Source organism: Syngnathus typhle, linkage group LG3 (genome assembly GCF_033458585.1).
Source record: "Syngnathus typhle isolate RoL2023-S1 ecotype Sweden linkage group LG3, RoL_Styp_1.0, whole genome shotgun sequence".
NCBI classification, from domain to species: domain Eukaryota; kingdom Metazoa; phylum Chordata; class Actinopteri; order Syngnathiformes; family Syngnathidae; genus Syngnathus; species Syngnathus typhle.
Window position 1 is genome coordinate 12,602,507 of NC_083740.1, and position 15,646 is coordinate 12,618,152.

At 38.5% G+C, this 15,646-nt stretch overlaps 1 protein-coding gene across 2 annotated transcripts; it reads left to right on the forward strand.

Annotated features, from left to right (window-relative positions):
- The first annotated feature begins 61 nt into the window (after nucleotides 1-61).
- Nucleotides 62-14,589, forward strand: armh3 (armadillo like helical domain containing 3). 2 transcript variants are annotated; one of them, XM_061274803.1, is made up of 26 exons: nucleotides 62-167; nucleotides 1,075-1,184; nucleotides 1,267-1,323; nucleotides 1,582-1,728; nucleotides 1,814-1,921; nucleotides 1,988-2,080; nucleotides 2,173-2,247; nucleotides 2,626-2,712; nucleotides 2,880-2,936; nucleotides 3,177-3,220; nucleotides 3,443-3,503; nucleotides 3,593-3,639; nucleotides 4,212-4,287; nucleotides 4,533-4,626; nucleotides 5,840-5,941; nucleotides 6,031-6,089; nucleotides 6,177-6,242; nucleotides 6,847-6,916; nucleotides 7,314-7,374; nucleotides 7,458-7,546; nucleotides 8,426-8,508; nucleotides 8,625-8,751; nucleotides 9,199-9,274; nucleotides 10,964-11,042; nucleotides 13,720-13,836; nucleotides 13,944-14,589. In XM_061274803.1, the coding sequence occupies exons 2-26, from the start codon at nucleotides 1,083-1,085 to the stop codon at nucleotides 14,034-14,036; spliced, it is 2,070 nt and encodes a 689-aa protein (XP_061130787.1). In that variant the 5' UTR covers nucleotides 62-167; nucleotides 1,075-1,082; the 3' UTR covers nucleotides 14,037-14,589. The 2 variants fall into 2 exon arrangements, with proteins under 2 accessions (XP_061130787.1, XP_061130789.1); XM_061274805.1 differs by having other exon boundaries at nucleotides 75-162.
- Nucleotides 14,590-15,646: the final 1,057 nt, after the last annotated feature.

Sequence of the window (15,646 nt, forward strand, 5' to 3'; positions counted from 1 at the left end):
ATGATCGACCACGTTATAATTTATAAATCAAAATAGATGATTGTATGTTTATCTGGCTGTAGTGACATTGTGAACCAGTAGGAGGCACGACAGCATTAGCAGTATGCTAGCTGAAGAGCAACTGTTGTGTCAAGGATTCATGAGCTACATCATACATTTAAAGTGAGGTGAGAATGAACACGCGCATCTATGTAGAAACGTATTCAAATAGCCCAACACGATCCTGACGTAAATTTCCACTTTCTCACGTTCCTTGTAAAAAGCTCGTTAAATAAATGTTAACGTCGTTTTCGTGTACGACTTTAGCTCGGCAACGCTAGCAGTAGATTCGCTTCCCGATCATTCATTCCCGATTACTTAAGTAATCATAACAGTGGAAGAAAATACCCACGGTAACATTATTACCCGGATTGTATTCCCACAAATCAGGTAAAGTCTAGCTAACTAGTCAACAACATTGCGTTTTAGCTAACGCTAGCTGAATAGATGCTTCCTGAGTGCTACATTTTAGCCAGCATCAGCTGATAAACAAGTTATATGGCTAGCAAATGAGTACAATTGCGAATATGTGAAATTACTGCAGTACATTTTGTTAAATGATGAACCGATTGACAGCACGAGTCAGAGGCGGCGAAATGTTTGGGGCACATTGGTTGAACACAAGCATGTTTCCACACTGGGGGCAGTTTTATAAAGATACAATGTTGTGTACTATAATTACGTTCAACCAAAGAGTAACAACATTTTAAAATGGAAGGAAAACAATTTTTTTAAACAGTGTTGAATTTTTTTTAATCTCTCCCACCAACCTCGACAACATGGTGTGTGAATTTAAAACCTAGTTCTTGTTCCGATGTCTAAATTGTTGAATGCATACACTAGTAGCACAGCTTACAACTTTCAAGAGTGGCTAACGTCAATGTCTCTGCTATTCAAGATACTATTCTAGAGATAACAGACGTTTTTGCACTTAATCATGGGTTTAGCTCATGACAGTGATCATATGTTCCTTATCAATAAATACAGTACATACTTACAACCATTAAGTGTGATTTTATGTGTCCGTATCTTTAGACCTCACCATGTCTCAGGTGGAGAAGAAGACAGGTTTGCTGAGAAGGACATCGTCCTCCAAGAAACCGCTGAAGGAGAAGGTTGTGTTGATGTATGATGAGATCTTTGCAGTGAGTATCATGCACCACCAACCCACTATATAGTTCCATTTATAGTGGTATTATTTTTGTAAATGTTGTGTGTATGTTTTAGAAAGAAGACCCAGCGAAGAATAATCCTCGCTTCTGGGATGAGCTGTTTCTGATGAAGGTACAGTTGCTACTTTAAATGTAATAATTTGTGGAAGTGCTTTTTATAAAATTAGAAAAATATTTCATGAAATGACTAATCTTATACAATAGGTTGTAATACGTATCATCTCACATGAATAACAATTCATTTAAAGTTGTGATCTAGAAGTAAAGTTTTGATGGACATTGGCATAACAGGAGCTGACAATTTAAGTCACACTTGCAACTGGTTAAAATTGGGAAAAGCTGATCAACCTTTGTGTTCCTCATTTTCCAGGTGAACTTGGAGTACCTGGAGTCGAAGCTGGAGAGTGTCGATGGCGAGGAGGTGCAGCGGATTCAGGACAACATCAATTCTCTCTTCCATCACAGTGTTCAGGCCCTTGGAGAGGAACATCAAATTAAAGTGGTCAATGCTCTCCAGGTGACTGAAGATTTTTGGACCCCATTGTGTGCTATATGTTTAATCTCTCATTGAACTCATGTGTTCTTCCTGCCTGCTGTCCCAGACACTATGTGCGCTTTTCAGAGGAGTTCATCAAAAGAACAAGTCGGCGTCTGGCTTTGACATCATTAATATGCTTGTTGGCTTTGACAAGGCTGAGCAAAGGATGAAGGTACACAGTCACTATACAATGTGGAAGAAAAAAACATGGCAAATGTATGTGATGTTTGTGCTCCAGGATCTTATGGAAAGACTGGACAGCCTCCTTTGTGGAGATGGCTCAGAGAGTCTGAAGAGCCTTTGTCTCAAATTGCTGCTGTGTCTGGTGACGGTGAGATACCTCAACTATTTGGAAGAGTGCAGTTGCTTCTATCACTGTTAGAGACCATTTTTTTGACTTAATTATACGTTGCGTGTTTACAGGTAACAGACAATATTAGTCAGAACACCATCTTGGAATATGTGATGATCAATAGCATCTTTGAAGCCATTCTGCAGGTACTGATACTGGCTGTGGAAGTATAAATTTTGTGCAAGGGTTTTTAAACCTAAACACCACGTTCTGTGTACAGACATCCCATAATGTTTTTCATTGCTCAAGTCTAAATAGCATAACTTTGGTGGGGTTTTAAATGAGAAATTATCATTGTAATTATTTTAATTGAACTTACAAATACCTCGCTGCAAAAAAAAAAAAAATCTCTATCCGAATGAACCAGCGCAGATGCAAATAGTGGGAAGATCATCTGAACAGTGTTCTTCTCATAACATACCCACATTTCTTGGTCGTTAGTATTGACTGTAAAGTTTGTATTGTGATCATTTTGTTTTTGAAAATCGTTTTTGGTCATCAGAACTTCTGCTCCGTCTCCACAGATACTTTCTGATGTGTCCAGTAGAGGGCAGCATGGTTTTGACGCTGTCGTTCTTCTTGCTCTTCTGGTCAATTACAGGAAGTATGAGGTTTGTTTGTTGACTGACTTGCTGCACCAGTATTAGTAATGTAACAAAACCAGTATCTTTGTTGGATCTTGTGCACTCCAGTGTGTCTTTTAGTTTAGTTCACAAAATGTTATTACCATCCTTCCAACACATTTATTTTCCCCATTTTTTTCCCCTGTCTCTTTTAGTCTGTAAATCCGTATATCGTGAAGCTCTCCATCGTGGATGATGAGCCAACACTGGATGTAAGTATGCCATGCTGTATAGTGTGCAAAAGTTTCAAGCTACCTTTTGCTTTGTTGTTTGAATGACCTTTTATGGGAATAGTCAGTGTAAAAAAGTATGTCCTTGAGAATCATAATGTCTTTCTGACTGACTTTCATTTAGACATCTTCTATGAACCAAGAAGTGGATTGAACAGATTAACACAAATGTGATCTAATATGTATTGATTTGTTGCTGTCCTTGTTTTTTTTCTCTCTCAGGGAATGGGTCTTGTTGTCCACCATGCGCTCATGGACTATAACAGGTAAAATCTAATCCTTCCACATATAAACTAGAAACAGTTGTATACGATAGGGCTGCACAATATTAAAAAAACAAAAACATGCCATATGCGTAATGTATGTAGACTATATTAATATTATTGTAATATAAACAATGTAATGAAAGATATGACATTTTCATTCTATAATGAGTCCCAGCTTTGTCTTCTTCCTGTTAATTGTCCCTCTTCTTTTTCTCGCTTCAGGCAGTACAAAAATAAAGAGGAAGAACACCAGGGTGGGTTCTTCTCCACCCTCACGAGTATGGTACGTATTTCCTTTGTACAATTTATTGAAAGAAATGTCTGTAAACCTTTGCATTGATGGTCAGATTTGTTCGATGCATTCATCCACAGGTGGGCAACATGTTTATTGCAGATGCGGACGAGAAGCTCTCTATTCAGTAGGTGTCAACTGTCAAGTGGTCCTAGTGTTAAGTCATATTTTGTTTGTTTTAGTGGTTGCAACAATTTGGCTATTATGCGATGCAATACTCATAAATGTAATTTACTGGAAAAGGTTGCCAAGGTGACCACATGACTAGCTCGCAGATTTGTTCTAAAACTAGCTCAGCAGTGATGGGACATTGTAATTTCCTAGGAATGTCGTAGAATGTCATTTGAAATAATAAACACAAGACAATTTCATGGCAACAAAGTACAGTGCACATTGACATTTATCTGTTTCTTAATTATTGTGAGAAATTGTTTATATGATCAGTCTTCACGTATATCATTAATTATCATTAACAATAATATTATAGGTAATTTCAGAAGAAAAAAAATAATCTAAGTTTCCCATTAACCGGTACCCAAGATTATAACTCTTACTTTCAAAAACGTTAGTGGCCCTTGCAGCTAGACTAAGTTCTGTTTGTTTTGAACTTTACAGAAATAGAGGTTGTTGTTGTTGTGTGACTATTTCTCTTTCAATTCATCTGCCGGCTTTGACTTTGAATTTCCATTTTGTCTGCAGGACCAATGAAGCAATTTTGCTGGCACTGTACGAGGCCGTGCACCTCAACCGCAACTTCATTACTGTATTAGCACAGGTAACAGTCAAACCTTTAGCCCCGTGTTAACTGCAATTAATTAGTCTATGCTCTTTATGAAGATTAAATTCAGTGAGTCGTAGTTGTCGATGATGGCGTTTTATTTTTGGGGCAACTCACAAGTTGCTTCATGTCATAGTGTTCATTTCAAACTATTACTGTACTGATGGAAATATGACGCTATTCTCCTCTGAGTGACATCTTTATAATAACATATTTCATGTTATTGTTTTTTTCCTCCACAGAGCCACCCTGAGATTGACAATGTAGCTACGCCGACCAGCCAACCCCAGACCACACCAACAACGCCGCTTGGCACAACGCCACCCTCTCTAGACAGTATGTCTTTTTTTTTTTTTTTTTTTTTTTTATCTTCTGTGCTTACAGCCGTCGTTTTTTTTTTTTTTTAGCAATTAGTTAGGTAGACATACCACAAGGAGTAGCATGCTAGATTACTTTTAAAGCCCTAAAACCTTCAGAATTTCCAGATTAAAAATGTAATTTCCCCTCTCATGCCCCAAGCAAACAATCCTGCTTTCCAATTTGAAGAATCGCAGAGCCTCCACTGGAACGATGTATTTACCGAAGCTTGAAACCACGACCTGCCCTTTATACATTTTCGAAGCACCTGATTGGCCCTGAAATGGACCCAAGTATTTAGAAAGATTCATAGAATTGAGAGTCTTTGCCTCAGTTTGAGCAAAACTGTGTTGCAACATGCATTTTTCACAAGTGCCTTAAAACATTGACCAAAAACTTGAACGCACAAATGCACCTACACCAGCAACCTTTAAATATTTAGTAGTTTGTTTTCTAAAATGGAGTTGCTTCAGTTAATAGCCCTACCAAGACAGCCAGAAGAGATATTAGTACATACTCACGTTTCTCATTGAACCTAATCGCTTTATGTTTTGCATTTCCACATGCGGCTCATTTGGGATACACATACGCTGTCACTCCTAATAGGTGCAATCTTTCCACCTCAGCCTACTTTTTTTCCCCCATGGCTATGAGAGCCATTTCTGCATGAAATATTAACTCCACTCTTAAGATGAAGCTGTCACATGCAGCCTTTGTTAAAACCTGATCACTCAAATGACTGCAGTCAGGAATATACAAGCACTAAAGAAGTCTCTGTGATGGAATGTGTCCAGACAGTGGGAAACGGTCCTGTCCCATGAGCCTGCAGTGATCGGAGGAATATGGAAACAAATGAGCGAAGGGGAGGGAATGGAAATGTCTGCTTCATCATTAAACAAGCAGCTGCGATCAGAGCGATACTTGTCAAGATGACACAGCGGCTTGGATGGATCCGAAATGTTTCTTAGCTTATCAGTGTTTGCTTGAATGAATACCACCACAAAGAAGCAGTGCTCTCACTTTTAGACGGCCAGGTCAAGGCTCATGGACCTTTTGATTAGGTTATTAAGGGAATAACCGACCTGGAACGGACTTGTGAATGGTTTGTCAGATTTTAGAGTCATTCAATAGAAGCTCTCTGCAGACTTACACGCAAATTGGCCGAAGTTTTAATTGTTCACGCTCCGTGTAGTGATGAACAACCCGGAGCTGCCACTGGATCCCAACCTGCAGACAAGCAACCTTCTCATCACCTTCCTCAAGTACGCCTCGATCGTAATGCAGGATACTAAAGGTAAAAAACATAATTTTCTATTGCTTTTCTTTTATTGCTTTCTTTACTCGTTTCATACATATACATGTGAGGTGTGTACTTGTTTTCAGATGAGCATCGACTCAACAGTGCTCGCCTGTGCCTAATCATCCTCACATGTATCGCTGAGGTAGGAGAAGCGTGCATAGCTTGACATCCATCAGTCATCTGAGCTTCGGACCATGGTCGTGTTTACCAAGTGTCATGTTTGTGACAGGACCAATATGCTGATGCTTTTCTGCACGATGATAACATGAACTTCAGAGTCAGCCTGCACAAAATGGTGAGTCTTTGGTATGAAAATGTTGAATGGTTTACTGAGTATGCTTGGGCCATCACCTTGCGTGCCATACTGATCAGAACTTTTGAAACAACTTAAATAGATGATTGATTATCACATTACTGTGTTTTCATAACAGCGTCATGATGATCTGGTTTTATGGATATTTAACTTGATTCTGAAAACGTCTGGGCTGTTTCGGGATATTTTTACATTCACCTAATGTGTTAAATGGTTTATAATTTTATCCTTGTTCACAGTAACAATTGGGTTTCAACAAGAAAGTGTGTTGTCTTTTCTGTTATTTAATATTGAGTTGAAGGCAAGGTAGGGAGTGATTTTCAGTGTGCTGATGAACTTATATTTTCTCATCCAGAAAAGGTCCGCCGGACTTGTTTAATGTTGTTTAATATGGCCATCAGTATGATCTTCTGCATAATAACAAGGAAACTAAATTATGGGCCAAAACATGCAATCCTACCTTGATGATCCTTTTCTCGGTTGTCATAGAGTGTGTTGTGTTGTTGTGTTTTATGTACCATAAACCACGTAAGAAGTATCAGATGATCAGGTCTTAAGACATGATCTTGTTCTTTCCCTTTTGAAGCCCATGAGGCACCGAAAGAAAGCTGTGGAGAAGAATATCCCGTGTCAGCCGCTGGTATGTGCAGTTTTAGGTAAGAAGATGTTTTGCATCGTATCTGTTTTATCATCATATTTGAGGCCTCATCGTTGCGAGTTAGTTCAGTTCTGTTGATCGTTTGTGAAGGTTCATACGGTCTTCTTAAGTTTACTATTTAAGGCTACAGGAAGTAGCCGAAACTTGTAAAGCAGGTAAAATAATCTTCCCTGTCTGACTAAAAGAACTGTTTAAATAAATACTATGTTTGTGCATAAATAATTATACTTTATTAATTAGTAGTTTCTTGGGAGTTGTATGTGTTCTGGGAATACCACTGATATATTCACTTGAACATGCTTTTGTCACCTGCAGGCATTTTGCAAAATAGATTCTGTATCAGCTTTTAAAATTAACCTTTCAACTGCTTTTTTTTTTTTTTTAACTTTCCGTAGATCTGATGGTAGAATTTATTGTCACACACATGATGAAGGATTTCCCCATGGATTTATACTTGTGAGTAAACACACACACACACAGCACACAAAATTGTATACATATCATCACACTTTGTTTTGTTTTGTTTATGTCCTGATCAGGCGTTGTGTTCAGATCATTCACAAACTTCTCTGCTACCAGAAGAAGTGCAGAATCAGGTTACACTACACTTGGAGGGAGCTGTGGTCAGGTATGCATCATTGCTAAAAAGGAAAAACTTCTGGAACATTATTTTAACCAGGCACCATAACAATATGACCACTATAAGAGCTGTGTTAAATATTCTGCCTTTGCACCAATAATAATGTTATGTTTTCAAATAATACATCTCTGACACTGTTATTTGTCAATTGACTGTTCACATTTAAAACCGTTTTAGAACTACAACCGCATCAAAAAAAGATGCCTTTTTTTTTTTTTTAACTCAAGGTCCCAATTTTGCTGTCTTTCATCTTCCCAGGCTGCTTTGAGCTATGTTGAGGAATACTGTTTTTGTAAGATTTGTGTTATAAATCTCTTGAAGCTTCAATTTGTTGTGCATCAATGTTTAAGTGTTTACACCCTAAAACGCAATTTGGCTCTGAAGTCATTGCCATGTGCATTTGGAAATAAATTGCATCATTGAGTTTGGATAATGGGTCTCTAAAGAAAGCACAATCCATCGTGGTGGCCTAGGTTTCAGTCCGGTCAACGCAACACACGATCACATTCCACTTTTTAATGGTCCCATTGCGCTGTCTCTCATTAGAATACTGATTCTTCTAATCAGACCAATAATCAGCTTCATTCTCTGGATGGCGTCACTTTCCCTGCTTGTGGTAATGATAATAGAAGGAAAAGAAAAGAACGAGTCAAATTGAACCGGCAGATGCTGTTACCTTTCAGTGTTTTTAAAAAAAAAAACAAAAAAAACCTTTTTTTTTATGTGCAGGTAGATGTCTCTGTTGCCTACATTATGTCATAATATTAATAACGAACAAAGCTTCGTGCTGCTGCCACATTTGCCTGATCAAAGATGTCTATATAGGTTTTGTTTTTCATTAACGAGTCTTGGTCTCCCTCTGCATAGCGCTTATCAACCTGCTCAAGTTCCTACTGTCAAATGAAACCGCGTTGCTGGCCAAGCACAACATCTTTCATTTGGCACTACTGGTAAGAAACAACAAACCAGTGTTAAAAATATTAAAAAACGTTATGCAGAGAAGTGTCTGGTAATTTAGTTAGTGACTGATTTAAGCCTACTTTGGCTTTATTGTTTCCCTCTTCAGGTGGTTAACCTGTTCAACATGTTCATCACATACGGCGACACATTTCTGCCCACATCAAACAGCTACGATGAGCTCTACTATGAGATCGTACGAATGCACCAAGTGTTTGACAACCTCTACTGTATGGGTACGTTGACATTCTTAAGGCATTTATAAACCCAATAAGTCCAGCCACAAATGATCAAAACATCAGCAACATTTGCATGGAAACCGTCTAAAATACGATGTAACGGAACAGAAGCTTTGATTGTCATTAATGTTTTACATTGTTAAATCTGCCATTCAAAGTTGACTTGGGCACAAATAACACTGTTAGATTTTCTTTGAAATTATTTGTAATTTGAAAAATGGAATTATAGTTTTTTAAGTCAAGGCACCATTATATAGTTTGACTTCTTTAAACCTGCAGATACCATGCAGGAAAGGAATGAACTGCAACTTTTTAAAATGTACTCCTCCGGCAACATGACCATAGTTCTGTTTGCGGATTTAGATAATTATGAAACAATGTGATATGCTGCAAATATATTTTTTTTAAATAAACGTTTTTGATCTACAATTTATTGCTTTTCAGTGCTGAGAGTGTCAACAAACACTGGCCAGTGGAAGGAGACTGCGAGTAAAGTCACACATGCCCTCATTAATGTTCGGTAATAAAAAGCGCACACACACACACACACTAAAAACATATGCAAACGGAAAAAGTCATATTGTGTGGCGTGTTAAATGGATTGCAAAGAAGAATGTGGTGATGTCAAAATGGAGGGAATCAATTATTTGTATTAAATTTTGTTTCCCTATGCCAACTTAATCTTTGTTTGAACTTCCTCCACCTCTCCCCAATGCCCTTCAGTAAGATTCTTTTCCCAGTCGTAAAGTAATTCCTCATCCATGATCCTCCGAGGTCATCCCGGCTTTGAGGAGGTCCCTGTGGTGTGTTCATATGAGCTGGGTTCTCCCTGAGGTTTCTTTCACCGAATCAGTTGTGCACTCCACAGAGACCTTCCTGTTTAAATTGGCAGTTGTAAAGGTTGAAGGCAAGGCAGCCGGTTGTGAGTGTCAAGGAATAATTTACCAATGAATAGATAAATGAAGCCAGGGATGAATAAAAATGTCAGATAGTTTATAGTGGAGTTAAACTAATTTGATTCCTCCCATCACCCCATTCCTACATTAAATGCCCTTCTTCATGTAAATGACAGCAGAAAAAAAACATGGAGCAGCAGTCTCTGCATTTCTGTAACTAGAATTGATTTGCTACATAGCGCCAGTGCAGGCGGAGCCATTGAAGTGGCATCCATTTATATTCGGCCTATGGAGCGGATCATCCCGTAGAATTGAACGCTAATGTGGGAAACTATTGCCTTTTTGAAATCCCCCAGTATGCGCAATAAATATAAAGCAGCCAATTAGATCCAGTGAAATAGAAATGTGGTGAAGAACAGGTCGACTGTTGCCTGCTTAGCTATTTTGTCAAACCTGTACACTCGGGTACAACCGTATTTTGGTTTGCTATGTGGCAGAAGTGTCAAAATTAATAGAGTAATTGAAAACGTTAGATTATCAAATTATTCCCCTCAAATTTTAATAATTGAGTAATCCTTTAAAGATTGTCCAAATGTTCTGATTCCAAAACCTCAAAATGTTCTCATTTTGCTTGTCCTTTATAAAAGGAGATCCAGTTATGTTTTATGTCTTATTAAAATAAGACGTTTGCAAACATCTGCTTTTACTTTTGAAAATAAATGATCATCAGTCCTTCTTGTGTGAGATTACGTATTTCATATTTTTTAATCACTAAATAATAGCAAATAAACAAAAATAATTGGTTGATAAACAGTAATTGGGTTAAAAAAAATGAAGACACTGTAACCCAAATAAAACTGATCCGGTTATTTGATCAATTGATGAAATAATCAAATAATTGAATCTACAAATATACGACAGTGACAGCCCTATTATCTGCAATGGCCAAGTCAAAAGACCGCTCATATTTTTAATTTAGTTTTGTTTGCCTGTATATATGTATGCTTCAGTTCACATTTGGCAAGTCTTTGATGTGCATTGTGGCCACCCTGGCCCAATCTGCTGAGGCCTGACCTCATCTCCCTCCTCTGAGATGATTTGGACTCGGACTGTGAGCCAGGTCTTCATCAGTGCCACGTGGCTTTAATGCTCTTGTGGATGTTTGGGAGCAAATCCCTGCAGTCTGCTTCCAAAATTGTGATGAAAGCTTTTTGCAGTTGACTGGAGCAGCAGATTTAATTTCTGTAAATAGTAAATGAGGTGTTCAGTCACATGTAGCTGTACACCCAGTAACGCACAATTTTGTCTTTAAGGGCAATCATCAACCATTTTAACCCGAAGATTGAGTCATATGCTGCTGTGAACCACATCTCCCAACTGTCAGAAGAGCAGGTAACATTAACACCAAAACATTAATATTTGATGGGCATTTGGGCTTGATGTGGGATTATATAACCCATTAGACAAGAATACAGGCAAAATGTATTACTAATGGTGTTGTGGTTCATTGGCCCACTTTGTATGCGTTCGAGTTCCACTCGGACAATGTGAGTATCAGTGTGAATGGTTGGTTGTTTTCTAAGATTTAAAAGCATTTACTCTTTACTGGTGTATTACTGGTAATCTAGTCAATGTGGTAAGCAGTTTGAATAAGTAAAAATAGAAATTTGATCTTTCTGAAATGATTTGTGTGTTGTTTTTTTAGCCATCAGAAAATTTGGGAAAATGGTCTGATTAGCAGTTGTATTCAAACATTTCTTAGTTGGGGCAAGGCAGTATAGTGATTTAGTGGTAGTTAAAGTTAAAAGTTAAAGTCCCAATGATCGTCACACACACATCTGGGTGTGGTGAAATTTTTCCTCTGCATTTAACCCATCCCTGTGTGGTTTTGATTATTTTGTCTGTTTGCCGACATAATTAAATGGTTTGCAGACACACACATGAGCACTAAATGATGTTGTTTTGTCATTAAGGAAGCGCTGGATGTACGGGTGATGAGACGAGCTCATTAAAGTCAAAGAGAGCGCAGCGAGGATAGGAAAAGCATTTTTTAAAACGATAAGAGTGATGGATATGGCCATTATAATCCCACCACACTCTTATCTGCTTGACTTAATCACAAGAAGCAAGCAAGGGAAATGGAAGTTTGGTGTGACTGAGCTGCAAGATGCACATTTTGTTACTAGGAGTTCCAAATTAGACTAAAGAAGCCCAATAGACTTGTGCTTATTAAATTCTGATAGCTGGTTGCCAACTGTTCTGACACTATTACCGTAGTTTCCGGACTATAAGGCGCACCTAAATACCTAAAATTTTCTCAAAAGCCGACAGTGCGCCTTATAGTCCGGTGCGCCTTATATATGGACCAAATTCCTAAATTTAAACTGGCCCGAAGCATTGTGTTATGAAATCCATCATAAGTGGCCCGCTGAAGACTAGGAATCATGAATCAAAAAGACTATGGATCATTATTTTGTGATTATAAAGTAATCTGTTGCGTCTGAAGTTGAAATCAAAAAGATAAAATGGAGAATGATTTGATTTGGATTAAAAGTCTGACATGATGCATTCATGGTGCGCCTTATATAAGGACAAAGTTTTAAAATGGGCCATTCATTGAGAGTGCGCCTTATAGTCCAGGAAATACGATCCTGATTAGTTTTGAGGCTCATTCAAACTGTGGGTCCTTAAATGCATCATCATTTCTTGAATCTCCTTACTCTGCCTTGAGTCAACACACACACGCCTCTACCTGCACACCATTTTCTAGTCGTGATAGTGACACAAGAAGATTAATGATGTCCATAACCACAGCTCCACATTCCAATGCAAACACATTCCATCTTGGGGCCAGTTGTGTTGTTTGTTATCGAAGATAAGAGAAACACAAGGGTGACGTGTTTGCTCGATGATGCAGAGCGTTACCATGGCGGAGGGATGTTTGTGGGCCAAAACCTCTTTGCTCAACCGTCACATGAGCCTGCTCTGGATTCCTTTTTCATGCTTTGTTTACTTTCCTTCCATTTTTCCTTTTCTATTTTTTTTTTGTCCTTCCAACCTGTTTGTCACAGCTGACACTTCTCTGATTGTCCCACCTCCCACCAGTTCCAACTCTTCCGAGCTTTTCATTTTGTTTTCCAGAACGCACATTAACTGAGGTTATCATTCAAACATGCCTCACACAGAGAGACTGAATTTTTCTTCACAATGCCATTTTACAAATAAAATCGCTGCTTTTGATTAATTCAAGCAAAATGTCTTGGAAGTGGACGAGTCAGCTGTTTTAGACATTGCATAGAATGTGGGGAGTGCATACAATAGATGGAACCAACCTTCGCTTAACATCGATATGATTCCATTTGTCCACATCAGCAGCATTTTCTCTTTGTGAAGGCAAGTGTTCCAGTGCAAAGTTTTCATGCTGTGTTATGGGGGTCATTTATAAAGGAATGAAAAATGTCTGCATTAGTGCCTATTTCATGGCTGAGGGGGTAACTGTCAGGGGTGGAGCTGTGGAGAATCTTTGCATAATTAACTGATTTCACTCCAACTTCTCATGTCAGCTGGACAAACAAACACACACACACACACACACACACACACACACACACACACACACACACACACACACACACGGACACGCACATCGAGTTTTATCATTTGGAATCAAATAACTGAGAGCCACAGTTGATGCACAAGAGAGGAAAAGAAAGGAGAAAAGACAGAAATAGCTTAGAGGGACCCAGCAGACGACTATGATGATTATGACGACAATGAATGAATTTTATTTGTTTCAAACATGTAAACTATACATCATCAATCAAATGAAGACAAATAAAATAAAAAGCAAAAACAAGGTGAAAGGCATTTAAATTATGACTTTGTATATTTACTAGGTACAAACAGAATACAATCGACTGCACAAAATGGGCAGAGTTTACTTGTAATGACAATGATGCAGCACGTGATGATCTCCCTTAAATAAATGTTGTGCTGAAGTATTCAACCCTACTAAATATTAACTGGCTCATGTCATGTGGTGTCTCTCTTTTGCTTCGGGTTTCGTTAGGTGCTGGAGGTGGTGCGCTCCAACTACGACACCCTGACACTCAAACTGCAGGATGGTTTGGACCAGTTTGAGAGATACTCGGAGCAGCCCAAAGAGGCGGCTTTCTTTAAGGACCTGGTAAGACAACCAAAACATCGCTGGACTACTGAACTTGTGTCTCGTATCGTCTTTTGATCCGAAACCCCCATGTCTTCAGAATAAAACAAAATGATGTGTGTTCTCAGGTGCGCTCCATCAGCCTGAATGTGAGGAAAAATGTGTCTTTAAACACCCTGAGTCAGGATGTTCTTCTCAAAGAGTTCTCCACCATCTCCTGAGAAGCATCTGCATGTACAGACGCTCATGCTAACACCAACTGGAACATGACCTCTTCATTCCTCTTGGACTATTGAAACTTTTCTCATGGGCCGCAAGCACTTTGTCAAGGACAGCGCTGCCGTGTGTGTGGATGCAGCTGCGGGTGTGGCTCCTTGTGCGTAGGCTGCAGTATTGGCTGGACTGTTAACAGGCACAAATGTTTGGATTCCAAATAGTTTGAACAAGTATTTCTAACCCTGCGCTAGTGCCGCCTGCCGTGATTGGGTGCGTCTAATTTATTACTCCGCTTTGCGCTTCAAGTACCCTACGCCTTTTAATTACATTTCAAGTATTTTTCACTTGACACATTTTCCGGATCCAAGACTTGGAAGGTAGTTGATGCTTTGGAGTTACCAAAAGTAAGCCATGACTAACTGCTGTCTGTATATCTTACCGGTCATTTCTCACGTTTCATGAAACTGAATGTGCTGAGTTCTTTTTCCTCAATAGATGTATTTCCACATGATTTGATTTTTGCTTCAAGTCTGACAAATAAAAAAATATATACATGCACACGTGTCTCATTCATTCTGTGTAGTTTAAAGTGTTTGTGTTTGTTCCTGTTTATTGTGAAAATAAAGCAGACCTTCACTCTGATGCACACATTCAGGAAAGTTTAGTGTTTGTACAAATACGGAAAAGTGAAGTTTTTACTTTTTCTGTTCTCTGTTCAATGACAGATTACAAGAGTTTGTTTTTGATTGTTTTGGCAGAAGGTTTTGTCTAAATTTGATCATTTATTGTATCAAACAGTGCATGTCTCAATCGAACAACCAGGCATTGTGGCTTCTAATGAGCTTCTTAATGCACAGGAAATAATCTAAGGATTCATGCTTTGTTTATGGTCTATCTGACAGTGTAGTGGTTCACTCACCTAATTTTGTGATGTAGCCTACTGGCCAGTCAAAGGTGTAGCCAAGCTAACCTACATCATGATCAGAATAAGATTGTTAACAAATAGATGGATGTGTTTAAGTGCAGACCAGGTCAAACATTTTTAACCGCAACAATCCATTAACGCTGCTGAGTATTTGGCAGACTGCATTTAAGCATTCCGGCTTTCTCATCAAATTTTCATTCGGATAAAGATTGCCCACTTTGTTTCTGCTGATCCTCCTGTGGCCCTCTCCTTTATTTCACTTTGTGTGTCTTTTGTCTTGTCTGTATCTCTGTGTACACAAGACTGAAATGACTGGACAGAATTTTATGAATTTTTGGGATGATTACCCATGTAGCAAGCAAGCTGTGAGTTTTTTCACTCATTTGTGCTCATATACTGTATTTGTCACATGTTATCATAACTTCTCATTGAACTTCAAAATAAATCCTCTGTTTACAAATGTCCCGATTCGAGTCAACTATCCACCCATCCATTTTCTGAACATACAGTACAAATACAGATGAATGTCATTTCTATTCATCTCAATGGGGAAAGATAATTTGACTTACAAGTATTTTCAGTTCCGGTCATGGTACATTTGCACTAAAATAAGGTATACATTTGACCTCAACTTTTGAATTGATGTCCAAATGATCAGTGTTTCAGTACTTTATGCATAACTTGCTATTC